Source organism: Rhododendron vialii, chromosome 3a (assembly GCF_030253575.1).
Source record: "Rhododendron vialii isolate Sample 1 chromosome 3a, ASM3025357v1".
Taxonomy (NCBI): domain Eukaryota; kingdom Viridiplantae; phylum Streptophyta; class Magnoliopsida; order Ericales; family Ericaceae; genus Rhododendron; species Rhododendron vialii.
Window position 1 is genome coordinate 31403311 of NC_080559.1, and position 24723 is coordinate 31428033.

Sequence of the window (24723 nt, forward strand, 5' to 3'; positions counted from 1 at the left end):
GTCAATTAAGCATCGAAAAGAAGTTACTGTATTTTTATTTTTATTTTTTAAATACTATATACCACGGGGATTTTGCCATTTTGGGTAGCTTTTCAGAGTGGCACGTAAAAAAGAAGGAGTATAAAATTAGGGTTAAATAGAGGATTGAAAACAATAAAACTTTGGGTACGCCGGTTGTGTGGGATCTGATGCTGTGTCTTCCACAAATAATCAAAGTCGCTTAACTTATTTAAAATATTTTTTTAAGGATTTTCAAAAAAAATTAGTTTAGTTAAATATCGATAAGAACTTGATCAATTACTCGTTCAATTCCTTGACAAAAAATTGAACTCAAAATTGAAATATTGTACCAAGTTTTTTTTTTTTTCAAGAGATTCTTAAAAAATATTTTAAATAAATATGACCGCTCCGATAATTTGTATGAGATCGTGCATCTCACGCAATCCAGTATACATCAGAGGTAGACTAACTGATTCATCCATAGCCGAACTTGATTGACAATGACCTCTTAAAGAATTGAATGTGAATTGTTAAACCGGTCTAATACGGTAAGATCAAGGATTAGTTTAATTGTAGTATTTTCTTTCAAGTTGTGATGTTATAATTTTAATTCCAATTTTAATGCTACAAAGTACAAACTAGTATGATTTTGCCTTCTTATTATATCCCCTTGTTATCGATTGAAGCAACAAATTGGTCAATAAAGTACTTCTGCAAAATAAACTCCCAAGCATGCTCTATTTTCAAATATGCTTCGAGGCTAACTTGCAAATAAATTAATCTACGTGATTGAGTGCTTGTTCCAAATTTAAACGTATATTTGTTTTTTTATAAGTAAAGCATACTATGTTGATCCATTCATCTTACCTACTCTTGCAATTACCTACCAGTGTTTCGTATCAAAAACTCGGAGAGTTAGTTACTGGTAAATGCGACACCATTTCACATTCAATGACACCATTTGCATTGCTTTTTTTTTTTTTTTAAATTTTACTTTATCTTTTTTCTTTTACTGCGTGGGGTAGGACGGCAACGACAAACGTGATCGTTAAAAGTATATACTACTATCTGTATTAATGAAATATTTTTCTCGACACGGACCTATCAACCAACGATTGTTTGTTGTCGTCGTCGTTGTTAAATTTAAACACGGATATACAAATGAAAGAATAAAGATAAAGATAAAGATTGATAATAAGATAGGATGGTCGGTACCACCGTATTTATTTATTTAATATGACGAGAAGTTTTCAGCGTGAACGGACTGGGATTTAATGAATCCTTTCTTTATCAAGTTTTAAATGGGAATCGGTGATGATGTTCACGCCAAGGAGTGATTTTTCAGTGCCGATATATTCTATGCGGTAGTCGCTCGGCACATCTGATTCGTCTGATACACTTTTGGATGGTTCGGATTAAAATCTTCTATCTCCTCTCGCCTAACACTTTCTTTCTTCTTTTTCTTTCTCCAAATCTGAGCCGTTCAAATGCGCAATGGACGGCTCGGATGCGCGAGCAAGCACCACGTGGTATCCACTCGGCACTGAAAAATTTTCCCACGCGAAGGCCGTGAAGTGTCGCCGCACTGAATCATCATTCATGCTTCTGCCGTTTCTGTATTTGCAGGCAGGGACTTCAATTTTGGATCGCTGGATTTTGGAGTATTTATTACTCCTATTTGTCCAACTTGCCCCGAGAAGTTTTTGGGTGCCGAGTGGGTACTATGTGGCAGCACTTGCCGGCGATCCAGATCGTCCAAGCGTATTTTGGATGGTCCAGATTTATATCGTCTCTCTCCTCATCCTATCACTCTCTCTCCTATTTTTCTCTCTTTAGAATCCGGACTGGCCAAAACACGTTTGAACGGTCTGGATGGTTGACAAGGTGCCACGTGTGTGATATCCCTGGATCCAAAAAAATCCTCACTTGCACCCTATCTCTGGGGTACAAATTAACTAAACGGGATGCATTTCGGCCATTTCCAACCTTATTTTCAGGTCAACTTTGATGATCGAATTCGTTTATGTCGTACAGTTTGTCATCAAGTAAAACAAGCACACAACAAATCATTTCATAGACTGCCGATCGTAGCTAGCAAATTTATCTTTAATAAAATAGATCATTTAAGTTGTAATCTAAGTGCGCGCAGCTCACTTCGTTCAAAACGAATGTACATTGTTCGAATATTGAACAATTTCCAATCATCGACAAGTTCTAAAACATAAATAACATAAATGAATTCGATCATCGAATTTCAAGCACCTAAAATTTACTACCATTTATGCAGAGTCATTGTTACCATTTGAATTTTCACTAAAAACATTTTCCAATCGTTCTCGATGTCCGACCAAACTTACTTTACCCATGAACGATCAACTAGATGAGCCTAACAAAAATTAACGATTTCCATCAAATAAACATGCTTTGTCGAGCTTGAGCTCGGCTAGTCCAAAAATTTGAACTCGAGCCTTAACGAGTCGAGCCCTTATCGATATGAGCTAAATCATTTACTAAACGAGCCTCTTTAATCGAGCCGAACCACAATTAACGAGCCGAAATTTTATCGAGTTCGATTCAATTATTAAACGAACCGAAAACTCGAGAACTGTTCAGTTCATTTATAGCCTTACTCGTCCGCGCTCAAAAGCAGGCCTTGTTGTGACTAGCGCAACCACCCCCTCCAGAAGGCCAGTACTGCCTCTTCCAAATCACCATTATGGACCCATTCCTTGAGCTCAATCCATACCGTAAATGAACCCATACAAAAAAGGGAAAATGACGGCTCAAAAAGTGTTTTTGATAATTAATATCCGTCAATGACATGCTGTGAACATTTGTTAATGTTAAAAATGTCATTGACAAGTATTAATTATCAAAATACGTCATTGGCCGTCATTTTTCCTACAAAAAGATAAATATACTTTCAAATTTAAAACCATCCATTTATCAAAAATACAATTTGTTAGGTTGAGCCCCGCTTAACTTTTAGGGCTTTTTCGAAGTTTTGTCCTTATTCAAAAAAATTGCGTTTGTGCGTTTTGCTCCAAACTTTGATGGATTATTAATTTGTCTCGACGAGAAGAATCGGAAAACCTTTTTTTTTTTACTCAAATATTTAGGAAAATGTCCACTTTTACAGCCCCTTTTATCAGTACTGACCGAAATGTAGGGAAATTGTACCGACGGCCGCGCTGGGCCGTCTCTGGCCACCGGACGGTATATACATGAAAATATGGTGTTTAGATCAAGCACCCTACACACATCGGATCGGTTGTCCGGTGGCCAGAGACATCTCGGCGCGGCCGTCGGTACAATTTTTCTACGTTTCAGTCGGTACCTATAGGTTTTTTGGTGGTTTATTGTGAAATCACTATTTAGATTGAGCATTTTGATAAGAAATGCAGAGAAAAGTACAAAAAAATAAAAATAAATTGATTGGCCCTCCCATTTTCTCACCAACCAAATGTGCTGTTAAGCTAAAAAGTGCATTTTTAGCTTAAAAGTTGATATTTCTAAATTTGAATAAATTAAAAAACATGGATTTTCTGATTCTTTTCGTCGAGACGAATCAATAATCTTCAAAAGTTTTGTGCAAAACTAATAAATACGGAAAAAATTTAAATGTGGACAAAGACTCACTTTTTGCGGTTTGTGCATCTGAATAGCACTTGTCGGCCAAAATAAAAATGAGAAAAGAAAGCATCTGAATAGCACTTGTCGGCAAAAATAAAAATGAGAAAAGAAGTAATCCGACTTGCCGGATTCGAACCAGCGACCTAAGGATTAGCTGTGAGCTATTTGCCTACTACAGTCCTCCGCTCTACCAACTGAGCTAAAGTCGGATTTGTTATTAGCAGCTACAAATATAAGTATTTGATAGCGTTCTATACTTCTCTACTTAGAGCCACGTGGTTAACATTTGTTTCTTGGAAATTGATATTTGAATTTCCTTTTTTGATGCGAGCGCTCCACTTTCAACGTAAAGTTGTTACTAGTAACTTCATGAACAAAATGGAGCTCCTTCATAAAAAAAGAAAGCACGAATATCAATTTCCTTGTTTGTTTAAACTTGTTTTTAAGGGTACGTGTAAAAAGTTAGCTCATTCAAATCTAGGTAAGAGCATGATCAATTTTCGTTCCTAAATTTGCAAGAAGAAAATTTGAATGAATCGAATAAAACCTTACAGATATTCGAATTCATTGAATTTTTGCAAAAAAAACTCTTCAAATAATATGTTAAACGATTTGAACGACTTTGATCATTAGCACGGAACCTAGAAATGAATTCTGCAATTTGTTGTGTATTTGGTAGTACCCATATTTGGGCTCAACTCACAAAAAGGTTACATGATTCCCGTGTAACTTCTTTGCATTATTCATACTCTCCTACTCCTCACAAATCATGGGAGAAAAATTTGAGACCCAAAGTTGCAATTGCAGGCCTTTCCTTGCCCTGCCAACAATTGAGAAGGTCGGATTTGTTTATATATATAATAATTTAAAAAAACCAGAAAACAAAAACAAACTTCATATATTACATTAAATTGTCCCCACCTGCTTCCTGCAAGAATAATGATGTTTTAACTCATGTCTTACACTTCCACCAATTGGCCACGTGTTTCACATTTGCGCCTTTTTTTTTATAGTGATTTTCGCACATTCTAAATTGTTAAATGCATTCACAATAGAAGTGCAAAAATCACTTTCCTTTTTCCTTTCTTTTTTTTTTCTTTTTACACCGAAAGACAACACTATAGGTACATCATTTGGCGTACACCAAATATACACCAGACTGTGTGAGATCCAAAGATGGATTCCGCACAAATGATTGGAGTCGTTTAATTTATTTAAAATATATTTTTAAAAGTCTTTTTCAATAGTTAGCTTATTCGAATATCAGTAAGGACTTGATCGATTTTCGTTCCTAAATTCGCAGGAACAAAAATTTAATGAACCTATCAATTCTTGACGAAAGCTGAATAAACTGATTTTTTACCAAAAAACAAAAACCTTTAAAATAAATATTTTAAAAAATTGAACGACTTCTATCATCGATCAATACGGAACCCCGAAAATGAGTCTCACACAATCGGATGTACATTTTGGTGGAGTATCCAATTAGGCTCCAACGGAAATAAAGTCACATGCTTCCATACTACGTAGTAAATGTTTTGTACAGTATTATGTTGATACTAATCTCTCGGTCTCTCCAACTCCTCACCACTCATTCAAGCAGCAGATAGTTACCCACCATCACTACTTCAACCGACAGTCCTCCAAAACCACCGGTGAGCAAACGGAAAAGGGTCGTCTGAAACCGAAAGCAGGTGGTATATAATCGGAAAAAAAATGGCGGCGGCGATGAGGGGGATAATGGAAGTAATGCTGGGAGTAATTTTAGTGGGGTTTGTTGATCATGTGAGGCTTTCGGTTCAGCTGAAGTCGAGTCACCCATTACACGGCGTGGTTGATAGGATAAACGGTGAAGGAGGGCCTTACATTGGCCTCGTAATGGCTTATCCTACCGAAGAGGCCGTCCTCGTCGACTCCGGTCTCTTTGTTCCCAGTTCCGACCTCCCTTGGGTTGACTTGTCCGGTACCCACTCCTCTCTTATCTACTCTCTATGTGTTTTTGCTTGTTTGCGTATATACATCACACACTAGCATTCTAGCAAAAGCATTGTGCTAGTATCTAACATTGACGTTGCTCCATCAGCACTATTAAAAGACATCTACACGACGGTTGGATAGTCTGTTGAAGTCCTACTTCTTTTTTGGCTTGTTGGTCACTTTGAGCTGAATGGCCGTTGAAACCGACAGCCATTCAGTCTCAAATGGTAATCCACATATAGATGAATTTGAAAATCAGTAACATTTGTCATCTACATAATACGGGAGAAGGGTTTTTAAATCTTATGTCTCTATAAATCTTAACCATTGATTTGCTTCATAAATCCTACGGCTCTCCCTCTCAAACAATATTAATTGCACAATTTTCCACTAATTAGATCTCACGTTGCATCGTGTCTTTAGGCACGGGCAAACCCTAGTAATTTATGCCGCAAGAATGAGCCACCAAGTGTGGACTTAAGAAGGAGGTGTAGTTAAACACGGCATTAAAAATGTGATCGCCGCAACATTAATGTTGTATGTTGTGTGGTCTACTTATACTGTAATACGCCGTGGCCTAATGCGAATCTCGGATACTTCTTGCTAAACATGAATCTTTTCCATTTTTCTCATACAATCTAGAAGTTGCAGATCGATGTGAGGTACTTTTCATGCTATTATTACTCATGGTTTTTCAAGGCTTCTAAATTAACAAAGGGCAAATCCAGTGCACGAGACTCCCGCCATTGAGAATGAAATTCCTCCTTGTATAATTAACCCAACCAAAACCGGCAAAAGCTTTATTTACTTCATCATCATTTCCTCCGTTTTTTGTTACCTCCTTCTTTACCTCTGCTACTTATGACCAAGTTCAAATTTTTGTTGGTCAGGAAGGAGATTCAACATTGGCAGGATTAGGGAAGTAGATGTAATCTACGTAATGACTGGGGAACAAACGGTAAATTATCAAATTTTCTCATGTTCCTTTTCCTAATCTACAGTTGTCTGTTCTTTTGGTATTCAAATACTGATTTCTGTTTCTTTCCTGGGCCGATACGAAGCTAAATGCAGGTATCACTGTGCAAATCCTCATTGATGTATTTGACATCAAAGGAATTGTTCACTATGGGACTGCTGGGAGTGCTAACGACTCGTTGTCAATCGGGGATGTTAGTGTTCCAAAATATGTTGCATTCACTGGCTCTTGGAAGTGGAAGGTAAACCATAAACACAAGCTCAATCCCATACTCATCATCAGTCATCATTGTCAAAGCTGCCCTCACTGCTGCTGAAAACATGGGAGATAGTCGTCTGACACCAGTTAATATATTGCCGCTGGTCGCTTTCAATCACCCGATCATCACACATTGCTGTTTTCTTCCATTTTGGTTGTGTGATGCAGGAGTTTCACTCAGAGGAGGAGGGATTGCCAGAGCTGAAGTTTGGGGCCTACAATTTGCCAGCAACGGGAGATAATTTGTTAGCTAAAATAGAGTTCACACCAGAAGAAGTATACTACTCCAATGGAAAACCAATGGAAGAGGTTTTCTGGCTTCCAGTTGAACCAAAATGGTTCAATCTCTCTTCGCAGCTTGTGGTATGTTATAATAACAATTTTTTCATCTTCTTTCATGCACATAATATGTTTTTGGTCCATTTTGAGAAAGTAGGGAAATTTGTATAGGATTTGGAGCTGCAACAATGCATAAACGAGACAAATTGCTTGCCTGAAACACCAAAAGTTGTTCATGGATTGAGAGCTTCCACTGCTGATATATTCCTTGACAATGCAGCATACAGAAAATATCTTTTTAGCAAATTCAATGTCTCAACCGTGGATGAAGAGAGTTCTGCAGTTTTAATGGTAGGTAAGAGTAAAGGAATAATCTTGCCAGATTATTACTTTTAGGCTATGTTTGAATAACATTGATTTTAGTAGGAGTTTGCCAATAGAATGGAAATATAGTACACCACTTCGCTATCTTTTATTTTGCATCCTTTTATAGTCACAGGTATATATGGTCCAAATTCAATCCTACTGCTCTCCATCATTTTCAAAATTTTTTCTTTTCTCCTTTTCCCTCCCTCAATTTCTGATCCAAACAGCATTGAACTGGGAATAATAGGGTAATCTTCTGTTTCTTACTAACAACAGCATTTAGCTATATTTTTTCATTAAATCTTGACCTTTTGGAGGGTTGTGGTGTTCTACGATCTGCAGACATCCATTACAAATGGAGTGCCATGCATTGTATTTCGTGGGGTTTCGGATTTGGCTGGGGCAGCAACAGGGCAGAAATTGACATCAGGACTACTATCATCAAGTAGCCTAAGTTCATTGGCAGCTGTTAATGCTCTTATTGTTGCTGCTGAGTTCATTGGGTTAAGTGGCACAGCATCTCTAAAACAGGAACAGTAAGTTAACATCAGATTGCATCACAATATATCTTTACAATGCAAGACGTTGGAAGATATATTTTGTAGTTTCATTTGAAACCAAGGAAATTGATTGCGTCAGGTGCTTTTTATTTGCTGTCTATTATAGGGCATTTTCTCGTTTCAAATTCGATTGTAGAGTAGCTGATTTTTCTTATTCCTCAAAATGTCATGCAATAAAATAAGCCAACGATGTGCTGTTCGATCTGAAAAGATTAAGGTATTGAGTTTTACATTGTATCATTTGAGATGCCAGACTAATTACAAAGCTCTCTCTTTCACAAAGTTGCTGCTTACTGCCTCTTCTGTCTCCTTTTATGTTTCAATGTTCTGTTTTATTTCCCTTGGTGTGGCAAAGCAGTTTTAACTTTTAAGGAATGGAAAGGAAACTCACAAGTCACAACTCATGCCATAGACAACTGAGACAGTAACTTCTTTCTCTGGCTCATTCCTCGTCCACCTGCTTTGTGTAGCATTACACCCAAGTTCCGCCTGTTCCCAAAACATTGGCCAAAGCAAAAGATCAAAGAATACAAACTTAGAGTATGATTACTGAGATAAGATGCGCAAAGAAAAGGGCAGACCATACATCGAAGTGTCAATCATTTCTTACTGGCTAATTAGCATGCTTATGAGGATAATAATAGTCGTAGTCGTAGATACCAGTTCCATTACCTTCTCTACGAGAAGTACATCTGTCATAACCACAGGATGTCTCATGTTGAAGTATCATGGTAGCTGCACCAAAGATTGGTCCACCCCACCGAGGTGTTGAATCAATAACGATATTTCTCCAAACAAAATTTTGCATGTCAAAAAAGGAAAAGAACGTTGATGGGGAAATAATGCTTTTCTGGAAGACACGATTCCCCCTGTGGTCAGTGTGCTGATTGCAAACTACCAAAGTGTTTTCATCAGCTTGAAAACTATATGCATAACGGAGACTCTTCTGTGTATGAGAAGCTAAATTGAAATATCCCGCAAAGCCAGAAAGTTCTTTGGCTCTGAGAACGAAGGACAAAATGGAATCATTCTGATTGCTCCTTCCCTGATCTTATACCAGCTGGTGATCCTTCTCAAGCTTCTTTCTCTTCTACAAAAAGCTCAACCGCTTCCCCATAGTTCTTTTATAACATATGCATTTGTTTCAGGAGGAGAAAAATGATGTCATGTCTTTTCTTCAATAAAACCCTGATGCATTTCTCCTTAACTGCCCACAGGTGGATAAATTCTCACAAAACCCAGCTCACCAGTAATTGCCACAAGAGCATTCACCATTCCTAAATTGATGAAACCTCTTCCCATCTCTCACAACAATGTCTCTTTCTACAACTTTTGACATGAACTTGAACGCATTATGGCAATCTCCACATATCCTAAGGTTCTTGAAAACCCTAACGGTGGCTCCACGAGGAAGCTTTAGGAGACCAAATACAACTGCAAGCTTCTCACTGTGAGTTGATAAACCATGTTGTTTTTGATCGGACCCCACATCATGCAAAGTATACTTGGTGTCAGGCACATACCCTAATTCCCTCATCTTCATTCCCAACTCTTCAAGATAGTTGTACACTGCTTGCACCTCAGGGTGTGCTGTGTCATCCACCAAGAATACATGTACCTTGTTTTCAACCTCAACCCAACTACAACCGGGCTCCTTCTTAACCCCTCTGTCCCTCATCAACTTTCTTACTTTTGCCATGTCATCCCATCGACCCACATCAGCATACATGTTTGACAAAAGGATGTACGTTCCATCATGTTGTGGCCTCAGCTCCAATAATCGTTCTGCCGACTGGACCCCTAAATCCACGTTCCTATGAATTCGGCAACCACCAAGGAGAGCCTCCCAAATTGGTACACCTGGCTCAAAAGGTAGTCTTTGGATTGCGTCCTCTGCTTCAGAGAATTTTCCAGCTCGACACAACAAATCAATAAGGCGGGCATAATGATCTTCATCTGGGCGTATACCATATAATCCGTACATGGCATCGAAATAACTACGTCCTTGGTTAACTAAACCTGCATGGCTACAAGCAGAGAGAATAGTGAGGAAAGTTATCCGATCAGGTAATATTTCTTCCTCCAACATCTGTTCAAAAAGCTCTAGAGCTTGAGCACCATGCCCGTGTTGCCCTAAAGCAGCAATCATGGCATTCCAAGAAACTGAATCCATAAAAGGCATTGTCAGAAACAAACAGTGCGCAGCCTCAACAACACCGCATCTAGCGTACATAGTTATTAGTGCATTGCCAGCTGAGAGGCTTGAATCAAACCCTAATCGGACAATCTGCGCATGGAGCTGGCGTCCATGCTCCAATGCTGCAAGCACAGCACAAGAAGAAATAGCTCCTGCAAATGCATAGTCGCATGGCTTTAATCCCTCTAACTTCATCTGGTTAAACAACTTCAGACCTTCTTCCCCCAACCCATTCTGGGCCATTCCTGATATGATAACTGTCCATGTCAAAAGGTTCCTCTCTGGCATCTCAATGAAAAAGGACCTAGCTTCATTAATTCGCCCAGCACTCACATACGTTGATAAAATTGCATTCCACGAAACAAGGTCTCTTACTGGCATGTTATTAAAAATCATGCGTGCTTCATCAACTTTGCCACATTTCCAATACAAGGTAATAAGTGCATTATCAACAGACAATGAAAAGTCCCATGAAAGTTTGTCATCCATTCGTAGAATGTACGCGTGAACTTGCTTCCCAAAGAGGAACAATCCAGCACTAGCACAAGCGCTAAGAACGCTAGTGTATGTAAATTCATCGAGCTTTATTCCCGACAGATTCATCCTTCTAAATATTTCCAACGCCTCACTCACAAAGCCATTATGTACATAACCCGAAATCATGGCATTCCAAGCAACCACTAACTTCTCTTCCATCCCTTCAAAAACTCGACGAGCTGTATCCAGGTCACCATTCCTCACGTAACCTGTAATGATTGTAGTCCATGTTAATTCATCTCTCACGGGCATCTCATCAAAAAGCTTCCTAGCAGCACCCATCAACGAAGATGAAGACACTAATGGAGAAGATGCACATTTCACGTAAACCGATATAAGTGCATTCACTACCGAAGTCACCAACCCAGTTCCTGACTTCACAACTGCACAATGCAACTGCTGGCAATGGGTTTCTCGATCCGCTACGAGGGCTGACGCGGACAGGACGCTAGTAAAAGTGAAGTTATCAGGCGGGAAACCCTCCCGCCTCATACCGCGAAAGAGTTCGATAGCAGCGTGACCGTCGTCGTTATGGCAGTGGGTCGTGATCATGGCATTGTAGAAGACGGTGTCCCTTATCCTCAACGGGGTCGTGTTAAATATCTCCAGGGCCATGTCTGGTTTTCTAGAAGCAGAGTATGCGGCGAGCATTGTGGTTCTTGCGACGATGTCCGGATGGGGAATTTTGTCGAACAGTTGGTGGGCGAAGACGAGGTGGGAGGATTTGCAGTAGATGTCGATGAGGCGGTTGAGGATGTGACCACGGGGTTTGAACCCAGAAGTGGTCATGTGGGCGTGGACGCGACGGGCTTGGGCGTACGAGGTGGGGCTGTGCGGGCAGCATAGTTGGAGCTGGGCTGCGTAAAAGTTTGCCACGGCACGGATGTCGCAGGGGTTTATGGATTTGGTGGCAGCATTCTTCATGTGGAGAGAGAGACGGTGAGGGGTTAACTGTTGCGGACCAGGGTCGTAAACTGACGCTGACTACAGTTGTAAAAACGTTTTACAAAAACGTTTACGAAACATTCGACTTTGGACTGTGTTTCGACTTTGCTTCATAGTTCAGACTTAAATTACGATAACAAAATTGGATGTTTTATAAATGCCTCTATCGATATCAAGTTGAGTTTATTTTTTACAGAAACGCTAAAAAAACTATTTTGAATAAAATGAGCGGGCTCAGATCAATTTTTTTTTTTGACTCGAGATGGCTTCAATATGCGTATGTACGTTGTTTGCCTAGAGAAATTAGCAACGAGTAAAACCACGTAACATGGAGATAAATATATAGATTAACAAAAGTCTCTTACTATTTGGATTGACTTTATTTATAGGAGCATCATCAACTGGATGATGCTGTTACAAAAATATAGTAGAAATCAGGTCCAATCATGTTTTTTCACCCAGTTTGACAATGACCCATCAAGACTGAAATAGAAACCATCCGGTTTCACTAACCAATTGCATCTTTTGCAGTACTGGAGAAAATGTGTTGGGAATACAACAATAATTTTCTCCTTGGAGTCCCAATCGAAGCTGCAGGTGAAGACAGTTCTTAAGAAAAAACCGAGTCCAAAATGCCAATCCAATTCCTCGCCGGTTTTGAGTACATGCGATCCTATATCATCATCTTTAGATTTGCAATGAGTGAGCGAGAAATGGTTTTGGATTGTTAGGGACGCCACTGATTATACGCATATGAATTCTCGGTGAAATCCATGATTTTTGATCGAGAGACAAGGTACTAGAAACAAAGAAAAATGTTGTTATGATAAGAAACTGAAGCAAAATGCGACTCATTGTAAGTATCAATTCAAGGACTGGATGCGTTGATGTAGTTTCAAGTTACTGCATCCCTCCATGTTTAAGTATACTGCATACGTAGCTAAAGGAATTCAGATTAGGCAATGCAAGGTTGATAGTACAGAGCAATGCTTTGTATATACTTGCCCCAAAAATAGTTGATAGTACTTGAGGTTTCGAACCTGAGACCTTAAGAGGGAGCAAACTCCGAAGTCTCAAGCCTTGACTACTATGAGGTTATGAACTTTTATTCAAACTTAATGTTACGGTTTTTTATGAAAAACATTAAGGTGATCCAATGATGCATATCGCACGCAACCAAATAGAAGTGTGTAATGCCATTTCTCCATGAAACTAAATTAGATGGAGGCTATCTACCTAAGATTTCTCTTTAGCTTTGTTTGTACAACAAAGGCTACCATTTGATCAGATCCCATAGAGATTTCCAAAAGAGTAAGGTTTTCGGCATGTCCTAATTCATTGGTTTCTACTAAATGAGATGGAGGCAATCTGCATAAGATTTCTCTGTAGCTTAGTTGGTACATGGGCTACCATTTGATCAGATCCAATAGAGATTTCCAAAAAAGTAAGTTTTTTGGCATTTCCTGATTCATCGGCTTCAGAAATCCTTCTGCCTCATCTCGCGAAAGAGTTCGGTAGCGGCGTGACCGTCGTCGTTATGGCAGTGGGCTGTGATCATGGCATTGTAGAAAACGGTGTGATCATGGCATTATGGATTTGGAGGCAGCATTCTTCATGTGGAGAGAGAGACAGTGAGGGGTTAACTGTTGCTGACTAGGGTTGTAAAACCGTTTACGAAACATTCAACTTTGCTTTATAATCCACACATAAATTACAAAAACAAAGTTGTATGTTTTGTAAATGTCTTTATCGATATCGGATTAAGTTTATTTTTTACAGGGGACACTTAACAAACTATTTTGAACAAAATAAGCAAGCTCGGATAATTTTTTTGGGGACTCAAGACGGGTTCAATATGTATATGTACGTTGTTTGCCTGAGAAATTAGCAACGAGTAAAACGACCTAACATAGAGATAAATATATAGATTAACAAAAGTCTCTTACTATTTGGATTGACTTCATTTATAGGAGCATCAACCTGCTGATGATGATGTTAGTACAAAAAAAGAAATCAGGTCCAATCATGTTTTTTCACCCAGTTTGACCCACCAGTATTGAAATAGAAACCATCCGGTTTCACTAACCAATAGCATGATTTGTAGTAATGGAGAAAATGTGCCTTGAATGCAACAATAATTTGCTCCTTGGAGTCCCAATTGAAGCTGCAGGTGAAGACACTTCTTAAGAAAAAATCGAGTCCAAAATGCCAATCAAATTCCTCGCCGGTTTTGAGTACGTGCTGTCCTAAATCATCATCTTTCGATTTGCAATGAAGTAGTAGTGGTTTCGGATTGTTAGGGACGCCGCTGATTACATGCATTTGAATTCTTGGTGCAATCCATGATTTTTGATCGAGAGACAGGGTACTAGAAACAAAGAAAAACGTTGTTATGATAAGAAACTGAACCAAAATGCAACTCATTGTAAGTATCACTTCAAGGACTGGATGAGTTGATGTAGTTTCAAGTTACTGCATCCCTCCATGTATAAGTACTGCTTACATAGCTGAAGGACTTCAGATTAGGCAATAATCAATGTAAAGTTGATTTTGACAATCCATGAAGATTGTATATCTAGCTAGCTAAAGGTGCCAATTAGTTAATGAAGAAACACTACCTGAATGGACTTATGTACACAGATCTAGACATAGATATGTCCGGAATTGTTTTATGCATGTGGACCCTTCATTATTTTAACATGTATTGGACGGTTACAAACACAATCAAGTCTTGATTTTTGCACACAAATATGAGCACATAGGCTACACCAGAGAGACAGTTTTGGCCTTCTCTCTTAATGATTCCGACTCTGAATCAGATGCAAGTGCACTTCCAGTACTTTTTATTAGAGGAGATAAGAAAATAAAACTAAGGCAAATGCTAAAATACACACCATTATTCGGGTGTGTATGGTACGCATTTCTTGAACGGCCTTAAATTCATAAAATGTACAACAATTCGTAATATTTGCATAAAAATTCATAACACTTGCTTTTACCATCAACTTAATGTTATGAATTGATGTTCAAATGTTATGAACTTACTTTTTTTTTTATAACTCAGGTGTCCGAGACAACTTACGCACACCTCAATTAATCTGATCGATCCCACCACCCACTTGCGGGGGTCCCAATTAAAGCCAGAGCAATACTCTGAATAGACTGGCCCCAAAAGGAGTTGATAACACCTATGAGGTTTCACATCTAAGACGTTAGGAGGGAGCAAACCCTAAAGTCTTAAGCCTTGACCACTACGAGATTATGAACTTTTATTCAAACTTAATGTTATGATTTTTTATGAAAAACATTAAGGTGATCCAATGATGCATATTACACACATCCAAATAGAAGTGTGTAATGCCATTTCTCCATGAAACTAAATGAGATGGAGGCCATCTACCTTAGAGATTTATCTTTAGCTTTGTTTGTACAAAGGCTACCATTTGATCAGATCCCATAAGAGATTTCCGAGAGAGTAAGGTTTTTGGCATGTCCTAATTCATTGGTTTCTACTAAATGAGATGGAGGCAATCTTCACAAGATTTCTTTTGTAACTTGGTTGGTACAACGGCTACCATTTGATCATCTCCTATAGAGATTTCCAAAAAAGTAAGGTTTTTGCCTTTTTGGCATGTCCCAATTCATTGGTTTCAACTAGATGATATGGAGGCAATCTGCATAAGAATTCTTTGTGGCTTAGTTGGTACATTGGCTACTATTTGATCAGATCCAATAGAGATTTCCCAAAAAGCAAATTTTTCGGCATTTCCTGATTCATCGGTTTCAGAAATCCTCCTGCCTCATCTCGCGAAAGAGTTCGATAGCAGCGTGACCGTCGTCGTTATGGCAGTGGGCCGTGGTCTTGGGATTGTAGGAAACAGTGTCGCTTATCCTCAACGGGGCTGTGTTAAATACCTCCAGGGCCATGTCTAGTTTTCTAGAAGCAGAGTATGCGGCGAGCATTGTGGTTCTTGCGACGATGTCTGGTTGGGGAATTTTGTCAAACCGGGCGAAGATGAGGTGTGAGGGTTTGCGGCAAATGTCGATGAGGCGGTTGAGGATGTGACCACGGGGTTTGAAGCCAGAAGTGGTCTTGTGGGCGTGGATGCGACGGGCGTGGGGGTACAAGGTGGGGCTGTGTGGGCAGCATAGTTGGAGCTGGGCTGCGTAATATGTTGGCCACGGCACTGATGTCGCAGGGGTTTAACTGATGCAGACAAGGGGTAAATGGTATGGTATGGTTCGGTTTGTTCATTTGGTTATGCCATTGGAGTCCGGAGATATCCTTATATTGATGAATGATTAGTCCTTGCATGCAATATATGTGTTTCGGAGGAGTCCACACCGCCCTCCCTTGTAATATAGATATTGACCGGCAAAACAATGTTGTCCATGAATTTATGTTCGCTATTTTTACTCATGGCCCTCGATTTGCAAAATTAATTAGTCGAGGTGTAAACAGACATAGTACATTACTCCGTATTTGCCAATGAGTAAAACGCCGTAACAAAGAGACCAATATATTGATCAAGAAAAGTCTCTTATAATTTGGACCGACTTCATTTATAGGAGAAATCAACCAGTCGATGAGGATGTTACTAAAATAGAAGTCATTTCCAATCATGCTTTTTTTCCCAGCATGTGGTGTTAGTTCTGAAATAGAAACCCTCAGGTTTAGCTAACCAATAGTATGAGGTGTAGTGATTGCCCCAGATATCAAGCAATCTGAATACATCAAAAGCTGTGTCCTTGGAGTCCCAGTAGAAGTGGCAGAAGAAGAGAGTTCTTTTGAAGAAATCGACTCCGAAATGCCAATCCAATTCCTCACCGGTTTTGAGTTCATGCATTCCGATATCATCGTCTGCGGATTTGCAACGAACTAGTAACGGTTTCGGGTTGTTCGGAACGCCGCTGATTACGCGCATTTGAACTCTGTTCGAAAAGAATGATTTTTGATCAAGAGACAAAAGTGGCGGTCGGTCGAGTTGAAACTTTTCTCCGAGAGGGTAACAGCCCACATCGTACGCTGTCCCCGTAGCCCCGTCGTTGCGAAAGGTACTAGAAACAAAGAAAAATGTTATAAGAAACTGAAGCAAAATGCGACTCATTGTAGTATCACTTCAAGGACAGGATGCAATGTCGTAGTTTTTTGCCTCCATATATCTAAAGGGCTTCAGACTAGGCAATAATTAATGTAAAGTTGATTTCGATAATCCATGAAGATTTATCCAGCCAGCTAAGGGGCCAATTAATTAGTTAATCCTTAGCCAGTAATATTTAATGAATAAATACTATCTGAAGAGACTTATGTACACAGATGACATATCCATACATAGATATGTCCGGAATCGTTTAATGCACGTGGATCCTTCATTATTTTGTCAACGTGTATCCGACTGCGTCTTGATTTTTGCGCACAAACATGTGCACTAGACTACCCTTTACTTACTAGTAGGTGTGATTGTACTTCTACCATGAAGGTGAACAATTCCTTGGCATATTTAGCTAGCAAAAATGCTAGGGGTACATATGAAATGTACATATTATGTACATATTAATTTTGTGGAGCCCATTTCGGGTCCCACAAAGATGATTCAAACCGCCTATTATTTTTCAAACATTTTTTTATGGAGCCCTGTAAAAAATCAGCATAACCCGATATCGGTAAGGATTTTTTCTTAATTTGTGGAGGCGAAACTACTTAACTGCTTAGTTTCGCCCCTACAAATTCAGAAAAAAAATTTACCGTTATCGGGTTGAGATGATTTTTTACAAGACTCCATAAAAAGATGTTTTAAAAATAATGAGCGGTTCGGATCATATTTGTGAGACCCGAATTGAACCCCACAAAATCTATATGTACATTGTACGTACATATTATATGTACCAATAGCGGCAGTCGCTAGCTAGGAGCTTTAGATGATATTGCTTTTTGAGTGAACTTTTAATTTTGGGCCAGCTTGCAATCACCATATTGCCAGCTTACGCGCACCTAGCGCCTCACAGGGACCTTAGGTGCCCTTTCCCATGCACCATGTTTGATAGAGAGCATTATTGTTCCACTATATTTGACACAGTTTTGGATATGCAGGACAATATTGCAACAATATTTAAGCGCTAATTTATATTATATATTATGTAGCATCCAAACGAAGAATTAGGTACCATCTGTGCAAACATACCCCAACAATACACCACACAAGCTTATGGATATTTATTGGTATCATAACATAAGCATAAATGGCAATCCATAAGAACCCAAAGATCAAAACTACCATCACACACATATATATCCACACAAGATTGCCAAATCTTTATCAATCGTGAACCTGAGAATAACCCTGTGCCGAATATCTCCCCTGTTCTTCCTCCGCCACTTTCTCCTTCGTCTTTTTTCCCACGTCTTCCGCCGCCTTGGAAACCCTGCTGAAAGCGCCGGTGACCCACGAAGTGCCAGTTAGAACATATCGGTTCTTCATGATGGCAGACCCCGCAGTGCTAACTGTCTGCTCGGCAGCCGCTAAAGCAGACTTGGTCTTTTCGGAAACCTGAAACTTCTGGTCCACTTCCCTCACCTTATCGTTCACCAATGTTGTCCCCATGTTGATCTTCTCACTGAGACCGATTTTCTGGTCCAGAGAAGCAACTTTGGCAGATGCCGTGGAAGTCAACTGGTGCTGCTCGTCAAAGGTCTTGGCTTTGTTGAGTGTGTCTTTGCCCAATATAAAGCCCTTGGCCAACATGCCGGTGACAACATCCTCCGCCTTTTGGATAGCAGATCCAGACCCACCTGGATTTTTGTTCTCTGTTGCCTGGATAGATTGAACAAATTGACCACTCAAGAAAGTTTACAGTTTAGAAGGTAAAATTGACAACAGTAGAAGCTTGGATCATACACAAGGTGTTGCTGAAGCAGCAGGTGGCAACTTGTAATCCGGTTCAAGAGCTATGCCAACAGACTGATCAACTATTGTCGCTCCCTGAATAACAGACAAATGGGTTTACCATTCAAGAAAGGAACTGGAAAAGGATGCTAAACATAAAAGGGAAAAACAGAAGTCCTTCAACTAAAGCAACAAGAAGAAGACTTCATCTACAATTACATAAAGCACAGCCAGTAAACATGATAAGTATAGTAACAACTCTATCCATTTTCAGAAATACTGCATAATCAAAATAATAATGCAAGACTCAACTGAATAAAGTGCTGGCCTCCAAATTCAATGGAGGACCTGGAGGTACAAGAGAAGAGATTAAAATTTTAAATGCAAGTGCAATGCCCAAATAAACTCCAGAATGATACACAGACGACCTGTGCGTTGTGACTTGTGAGTGCTGAACTCAAACCACAAACTTGATTAACCTGAACTTAGTCAGTTCTGATTCAGATTTAGAATTGGATCTACAACGCATTCCCAATATAGAAGTGCGTGAAGTCCAAAACAACGTTTTGAAACGAATGTCAAGATTTTAATTTCATCAACAGCATACTTGAATTATACTGTAATTAAGAATTCTTGTCTTTATATATTGTTCCACCGCACTAACCAAGATAAAAGATTTGCCATCTGAAGGTTAATCGATGAAGAAGAATGAAATGACAATTAGTAGGAACTTTGGTCATATCATTGATAATCAATCATACAACTCCTCTTTCTAGGAAAATGGATTTCTAATATAGCTTCGTTAGCCAACCAACATTCAGCAAAAATTACAATTTGGGAAGTAAACTTACCGAAAGAAGAACCGCAGTCTCTGCCCCCTGAGGATCCTTGAAGGTAACATGTGCAATCTGAGACCGTTCATTCTCACTGCAAAATGTTAAAATGACATCAGATAATCATAAGTGACAGCCTTGATGTGCATTACGTAGTATCTGTTACTTCACAGGGCGGAAGTCAAAAAGGTGAAATTACTCGAAAACTAACCTATGCATGTCGACATATTCAATTTCACCAGAAAATGAAAAAAACTCCTTTATATCCTGCTCTGTTGCACCTAAGGAGAGATTGCTGACTTTCACAGTTCTGATCTGTAAGGACAAGAACCCAAGAGAAACGTGGGGCAATAAAGAATTAAATATCTCAACAATGTTGAGATATGTGACTGAGGAGTCCATTGCAATCTTGCACATACAAACAAGCATGTCTCGTGATGATAAAAAAAACCATAAAAAAAAGAAGAAGAAGCATATCTCAATGTCCCGTGCATACAACTAAAAGAAATCAATTATATTTGTACATAAACATTTCAAAAGTCTTAAGTCAACAATGATCCACAACTTCTTGTTGACGCTTATATAGTTATATTAATATTAATGTTCACAGCTGAAGTCTAGAACAATGGTAAAACGGTCAAGGCACTGAAAAAAGTTAAAAAAAAATTACTCAAGAGTTGGACATATATCCAAACCAATACGAACAACAATTACATAAACAATTTAAGTGAAGGTCTCCCAGAAAAGAGGAGGATAAAAGTTACCACATTCACAAGATGCACCCACAATCCTACGACAACAGACTCTTGATTGTTTTATAGACCAAACAATTCTACTTCACATTATTTCTCAAACAATCACCCAGGGAAAATTCATGTTGCGGCTCAACTTTTATAAAAGTTTTGACATGTTGCATATACATGTACAAAGTGAGAATACCAGTATTCCCGTAACAAGTAAAATGTTTTTGGGTTCACAGCCATATATTCCAGAACTCTATGAGTAGGAAACCCTAAAACAACCCCCCAAAAAACTTTAGTTTTCACTGGACTCAACCCCAGTCCCTGCCAAGTAGTAAGAAATTACAATCGACTTGAACTGATCTCGTAAACTTGGCTAAAAGGTCTGGCAAGTATTCCAATCCCAGTAAACTTGCTGGAACTTGGACCCAATGATACATCATGATGGAAGAAGCAACAGAAGAATGTCATATTAATTTCATTTACCTGGGCCGAAAAAGGTAGCACTAGAAGGAGAATGCTCATAAGTGAAACTAAAACATAGGGACACAGAAACCCCTTGTTATGCCATACACATGGGCCATGGCACACACAGTTCGAGAATGTGCATGCAAGCACGCGCATTCACACACCCACGGTCCGAGAGGGAACAAGGATTATTTTGGGGAATACTATCAAACATTCCAAGGCTCTGCTAAAGAAGACTGAACTCCTAATTCAGGATAATCAAGGAACTAGTAAGAGAAAAGCATGCATGCACTAAACAATTTCCATTTAGCATACCAGAAATCAAAATTTTTAACACAAGCAACGAAAGACTCTTCCATAGATGAAAACACAAACAAAGCCTTCTCCTAAACTGTTTGGATGAAAGGGTTACACTAACACCTGCCAGTGGTGAATATGAACACGTCCTATCTGATAGTATAACACTATAACCACATAGGTCAGCATGGAACTTAATAAACAGTGCTGGTCTTAGTAACAACCATGACTTCTTAAACTGTTTTTTTGTTGTTGGATTTCTTTCTGGAAATTCTAACGATAAGGGGAATGCCCGAGGTTCAAACGAATTTCATCAAAGTAAGAATGATTCCTTTTGCATAAGCGTTCAATTGCACTTTTTTTTCAATGGATCTTTTTAAACATTGTATTTTCCCCAGGAACAACTATTAATAGTCATTATGGGGAGATAAATCCATTACATGTAAACTAAGAAATAAATAAATAGTTATTTTCTAATTGTTTCAGAAAGAACATCACAGACTAATATACTACTGGTGAACAACTTTCTTGTTATCTATAAAACCTCAAGAATTTATGTCAATTTGAAATTCCCTAATACATACCTCACCAAAACTCAACAATGAAAATTACCTTCTTTTTTTGTCTTTCAGCGAACTAATCAACTAGAGTTAATGGATTCGTCAAATATTGCCTTAATTTTTTTCAAAACCAGAATAAAAACAGTAACAAGTAGACTTCCCTATATACGTATTAACAACCAGAACTGCTTGGATAATGGACAAATCAATCGGATCTGCAAGATTAACACGAAACAACACCGAGCACAATTCGCTAGTTACTACTAATTAAATTACATGCGTCTAAGCATTTGATACTAGTAAGCGTATGATTTGATTCGATGAAGCGTACAACGGAGGAATTGAAGAGACAAGTAGACGTGAAAATAAGTAAAAACCGCAAGTACTAACCGACATCGAAACAATTCCGGAGCAAACCAGAGATCAATTGTATCGGGGCAACGGGCGGAATACTTTGTAGAGAGAGAGAGAGAGAGAGAGAGAGAGAGAGAGGAAGTGATTTGGTTGGCAAGAAATATCGAGGCTTGGGCGACGGAGGGGGACGACGGAGATTGAGGGCGGTGGGAGGGAAGGGGTTATAAGGGCGCGCGCGGAGTGGTGGACACGCGGTTTACGTTGACGTGGGAGTTTATTTATATGGGCAAAATCCACTTTCCCTCACGTGATTATCGTCATGTATGGATACTCTCTCATTGTTTTAAATTGACCACATAACTTATAGGAGTATATGATTTTTTTTTAAATGTGCGGATAAATCACATGCCTTCATGTTTTCTATTCATATTAACAGAAATGTATCTCACACGCTTCTAAATATAATCTGAGTCGTTTATAATATATTAAATAAACAAAGATGCTACATGCACAACGGTTGTGCAAAACATCAAGTACAATCAATCTCCATCCGTCCATTATTGTAATAAATGGTCAAGATTTGTTCAAACTTTTGCTTGGAAGAGTTAAACTTTTCATTGAAATAGTTTTTTTTAAATCTAGAGCGTCTAAACACATCTGAACGGTCAGAATTGATTACACAATACACACAACGGATGTGCGAGTATCATTTCCGTTAAATAAAAAATAGAGTATCTCTATAAACAATCATCTCGATAAGGTATCAACAACCCAGTGATCTAATTTTTAGTAAATTTAAATTTGAAATGTTAATTTCATAATAAAATCAATTCAACCATGAGCTTTTCATTTTTTTTATTTACTTGAATTTTGACATAGCTATAGTACTCGTCAAAATTTACAATATTAATGGTTTGGATTCAATTTTTGGTACATGAGATGGTGTGGTTAGATTTAAAAAAGAAGAAGAATCAAGGGATATAATGAGGGTATATCGGTCTTTTAATGTTGTGTCCATTAATATGAATGAAAAACATGACGGCAGGAGGTCTATCCGTACATTTTCAAAACCACAGGTAAGTTACGTGGTCAGTTTTGAACCATAAAAGGAGTATCCGCATATGATTATGACCACATGGGGTCAAAGTGGATTTTGCCCTGCCCATCCTCTAAGGTGGGGAATATTGGGTGGTAGAAAATCGGGTATGGGTTCGGACCTTATCCCAAACACCAACCAATGGGTATTTGATAGACGCGTAAATGTCCTTATGCGCGCCCTCTAAATTATCCTTGCTAAGTTTATTTATATGTTATTACTTAGAGATTTATGCTTTTGTTTTTGTTGTAGGTATTTAGAGGATTTGATACAAAAAGTGCAAAGTTAAAGTATTAAACGATGTCCAAAGGTCCGAATCGCAATACGAAGTCAGGAGTAGCACTGGACTTAACCGAAGTTAATGGGCCAAGGAATTGGACTTTCAAATGAGAAATTGGACTTGCACTGCCTTGACTAAGGATGGGCCCATGATGTTTTAATATACTTCATCTTATTAGGGCTTTTTGAAGTCAAAATAAAGGGGACGGCAGCAGTACATATAAAAAGGGAGATTACAAGTCGGGCTACAAGGGTTATTAGAGGAGATGGAAAGGAAGAGAAACACGGCCGAAAACCGAGAGCACTGTTCCCCGCAGAGTCATTCTTTTTCGATCACGGCTGGACAGAAGATCAGTGCGATGATTTCTCTTCCGATGTCTGGCTAAACTCGTTTCTAAGGCATAGATGAAGCTCGAACTCTGAGTAACGATGTTTATATTTTGATTTAGTGTTTTATTATTCGAATCGTGATTGTATGACTTGAGGATTTATTTGTGGTATTAATTTTCTCTATCAAATCTCGTGTATAATTTTCTAGATTTTTATACACGTTCATACAACAGTTCTTAATTATTCTGTGATAGCTTGGTAAGATGGGTTATGCTCCGTAAGACGCGTCGTGCTATTAGACGATCCGTGCCATAGAGACGGATCGTACTAGTAAGACGGTTCGTGCTAGGCGGCGATACCCCATGCTATTCGGTGATTCATAGAAATCTTTTGGCGATACCGTGAGGGCCCGCAAACCCTAACGATATCTGAATTGATTCGAATAATAGACCTTTATCATCGTATAGAGATTGTTACAACGGGTCGAGTGGATTCGAAACCCTAGATCTTTTCTCTCATCAACTTTCGTTATTTCTTAATTGCTTTAATTTAATTTAGCTTTCAATATTTTTGAAATCTAACAATCAAATCCTTTTTCTGAATTAAGTTAGAAATTAATTAGAACAACTACAATTTAGCTTTCGTAATCCCTGAGGACAAAACTCAGAATACTTACCGCTATCTTTTAGATAGTAGTAATTATTCTGTTTTATTAATTATTTTTGATACGGAAACGACACGATCAAATTTTGGCGCTGTTGCCGGGGATTACAAGCACGGTTGTGTTGTTTCGATTAATTTTTATTTTAGTTCGTAGCTTAGATTTTTTTTTTCTATCATTATTTCTCTTGTTTTTGTATTAGTTATTTTTGTAGTGCAAGTCTCTTGATTTTACTCGAGATAAATTTGAAGCCAATAGTTGTTTGGCGTTAGAGGAAGTCCGGTGCGGTAGCTAAATTTATGCTAGTGACACTGTGAGTTTCTATTTTATTCTTGTTTTTATTTGTATTTGTATTTTTGTTCACTTGATTTAGTAGTGTAGCTTGCAGTAAGTTTTATTTCAAAAAAAAAAAAAAAACACAAAATGGCTTACTTTGAAGACTACTCTTTGAAAGTTGAGTTGAGTCCTGAGGTAATAAAATTGCTTCCCAATT

General features: G+C 38.6%; 3 protein-coding genes and 1 non-coding gene across 6 annotated transcripts; 1 reads left to right on the forward strand and 3 right to left on the reverse strand.

The window, feature by feature from the left end:
• Nucleotides 1-3748: 3748 nt before the first annotated feature.
• TRNAY-GUA (transfer RNA tyrosine (anticodon GUA)) lies at nt 3749-3842 on the reverse strand. Its single transcript has 2 exons — nt 3806-3842; nt 3749-3784 (listed from the first exon to the last, which is right to left on the reverse strand). It is a non-coding gene; the product is annotated as a tRNA-Tyr (tRNA).
• Nucleotides 3843-5178: 1336 nt separating this feature from the next.
• On the forward strand, nt 5179-8331 carry LOC131319954 (bark storage protein A-like). 2 transcript variants are annotated; one of them, XM_058350433.1, is made up of 6 exons: nt 5179-5596; nt 6501-6568; nt 6672-6827; nt 7013-7207; nt 7295-7474; nt 7832-8331. In XM_058350433.1, the coding sequence occupies exons 1-6, from the start codon at nt 5350-5352 to the stop codon at nt 8027-8029; spliced, it is 1044 nt and encodes a 347-aa protein (XP_058206416.1). In that variant the 5' UTR covers nt 5179-5349; the 3' UTR covers nt 8030-8331. The 2 variants fall into 2 exon arrangements, with proteins under 2 accessions (XP_058206416.1, XP_058206417.1); XM_058350434.1 differs by having other exon boundaries at nt 5208-5596; nt 7295-7478.
• On the reverse strand, nt 6821-11781 carry LOC131319952 (pentatricopeptide repeat-containing protein At1g25360-like). Of its 2 annotated transcripts, none has more exons than XM_058350432.1 (3): nt 8722-11781; nt 8448-8538; nt 6821-7059 (listed from the first exon to the last, which is right to left on the reverse strand). In XM_058350432.1, exon 1 carries the CDS (start codon nt 11705-11707, stop codon nt 9293-9295), a length of 2415 nt encoding a protein of 804 aa, XP_058206415.1. In that variant the 5' UTR covers nt 11708-11781; the 3' UTR covers nt 6821-7059; nt 8448-8538; nt 8722-9292. The 2 variants fall into 2 exon arrangements, with proteins under 2 accessions (XP_058206415.1, XP_058206414.1); XM_058350431.1 differs by having other exon boundaries at nt 8441-8538.
• Nucleotides 11782-17837: 6056 nt separating this feature from the next.
• Nucleotides 17838-22141, reverse strand: LOC131319955 (binding partner of ACD11 1). The gene is made up of 5 exons (XM_058350435.1): nt 21901-22141; nt 19657-19760; nt 19464-19539; nt 18625-18708; nt 17838-18540 (listed from the first exon to the last, which is right to left on the reverse strand). The coding sequence occupies exons 1-5, from the start codon at nt 21904-21906 to the stop codon at nt 18046-18048; spliced, it is 765 nt and encodes a 254-aa protein (XP_058206418.1). The 5' UTR covers nt 21907-22141; the 3' UTR covers nt 17838-18045.
• Between the last annotated feature and the right edge of the window lie 2582 nt (nt 22142-24723).

Excerpts from the sequence above, each read along its gene's own strand:
- LOC131319952 (XM_058350432.1), bottom strand. The coding sequence starts at position 11,707 with ATGAAGAATGCTGCCACCAAATCCATAAACCCCTGCGACATCCGTGCC.
- LOC131319955 (XM_058350435.1), bottom strand. Across the intron at positions 19,540-19,656 it reads GAATATGTCGACATGCATAG|TGAGAATGAACGGTCTCAGA; the intron begins GTTAGTTTTCGA and ends AACATTTTGCAG. Across the intron at positions 18,541-18,624 it reads CTGCTTCAGCAACACCTTGT|GCAACAGAGAACAAAAATCC; the intron begins GTATGATCCAAG and ends CAATCTATCCAG.
- LOC131319954 (XM_058350433.1), top strand. The coding sequence starts at position 5,350 with ATGGCGGCGGCGATGAGGGGGATAATGGAAGTAATGCTGGGAGTAATT. Across the intron at positions 5,597-6,500 it reads CCCTTGGGTTGACTTGTCCG|GAAGGAGATTCAACATTGGC; the intron begins GTACCCACTCCT and ends TTTGTTGGTCAG. Across the intron at positions 7,208-7,294 it reads ATCTCTCTTCGCAGCTTGTG|GATTTGGAGCTGCAACAATG; the intron begins GTATGTTATAAT and ends AAATTTGTATAG.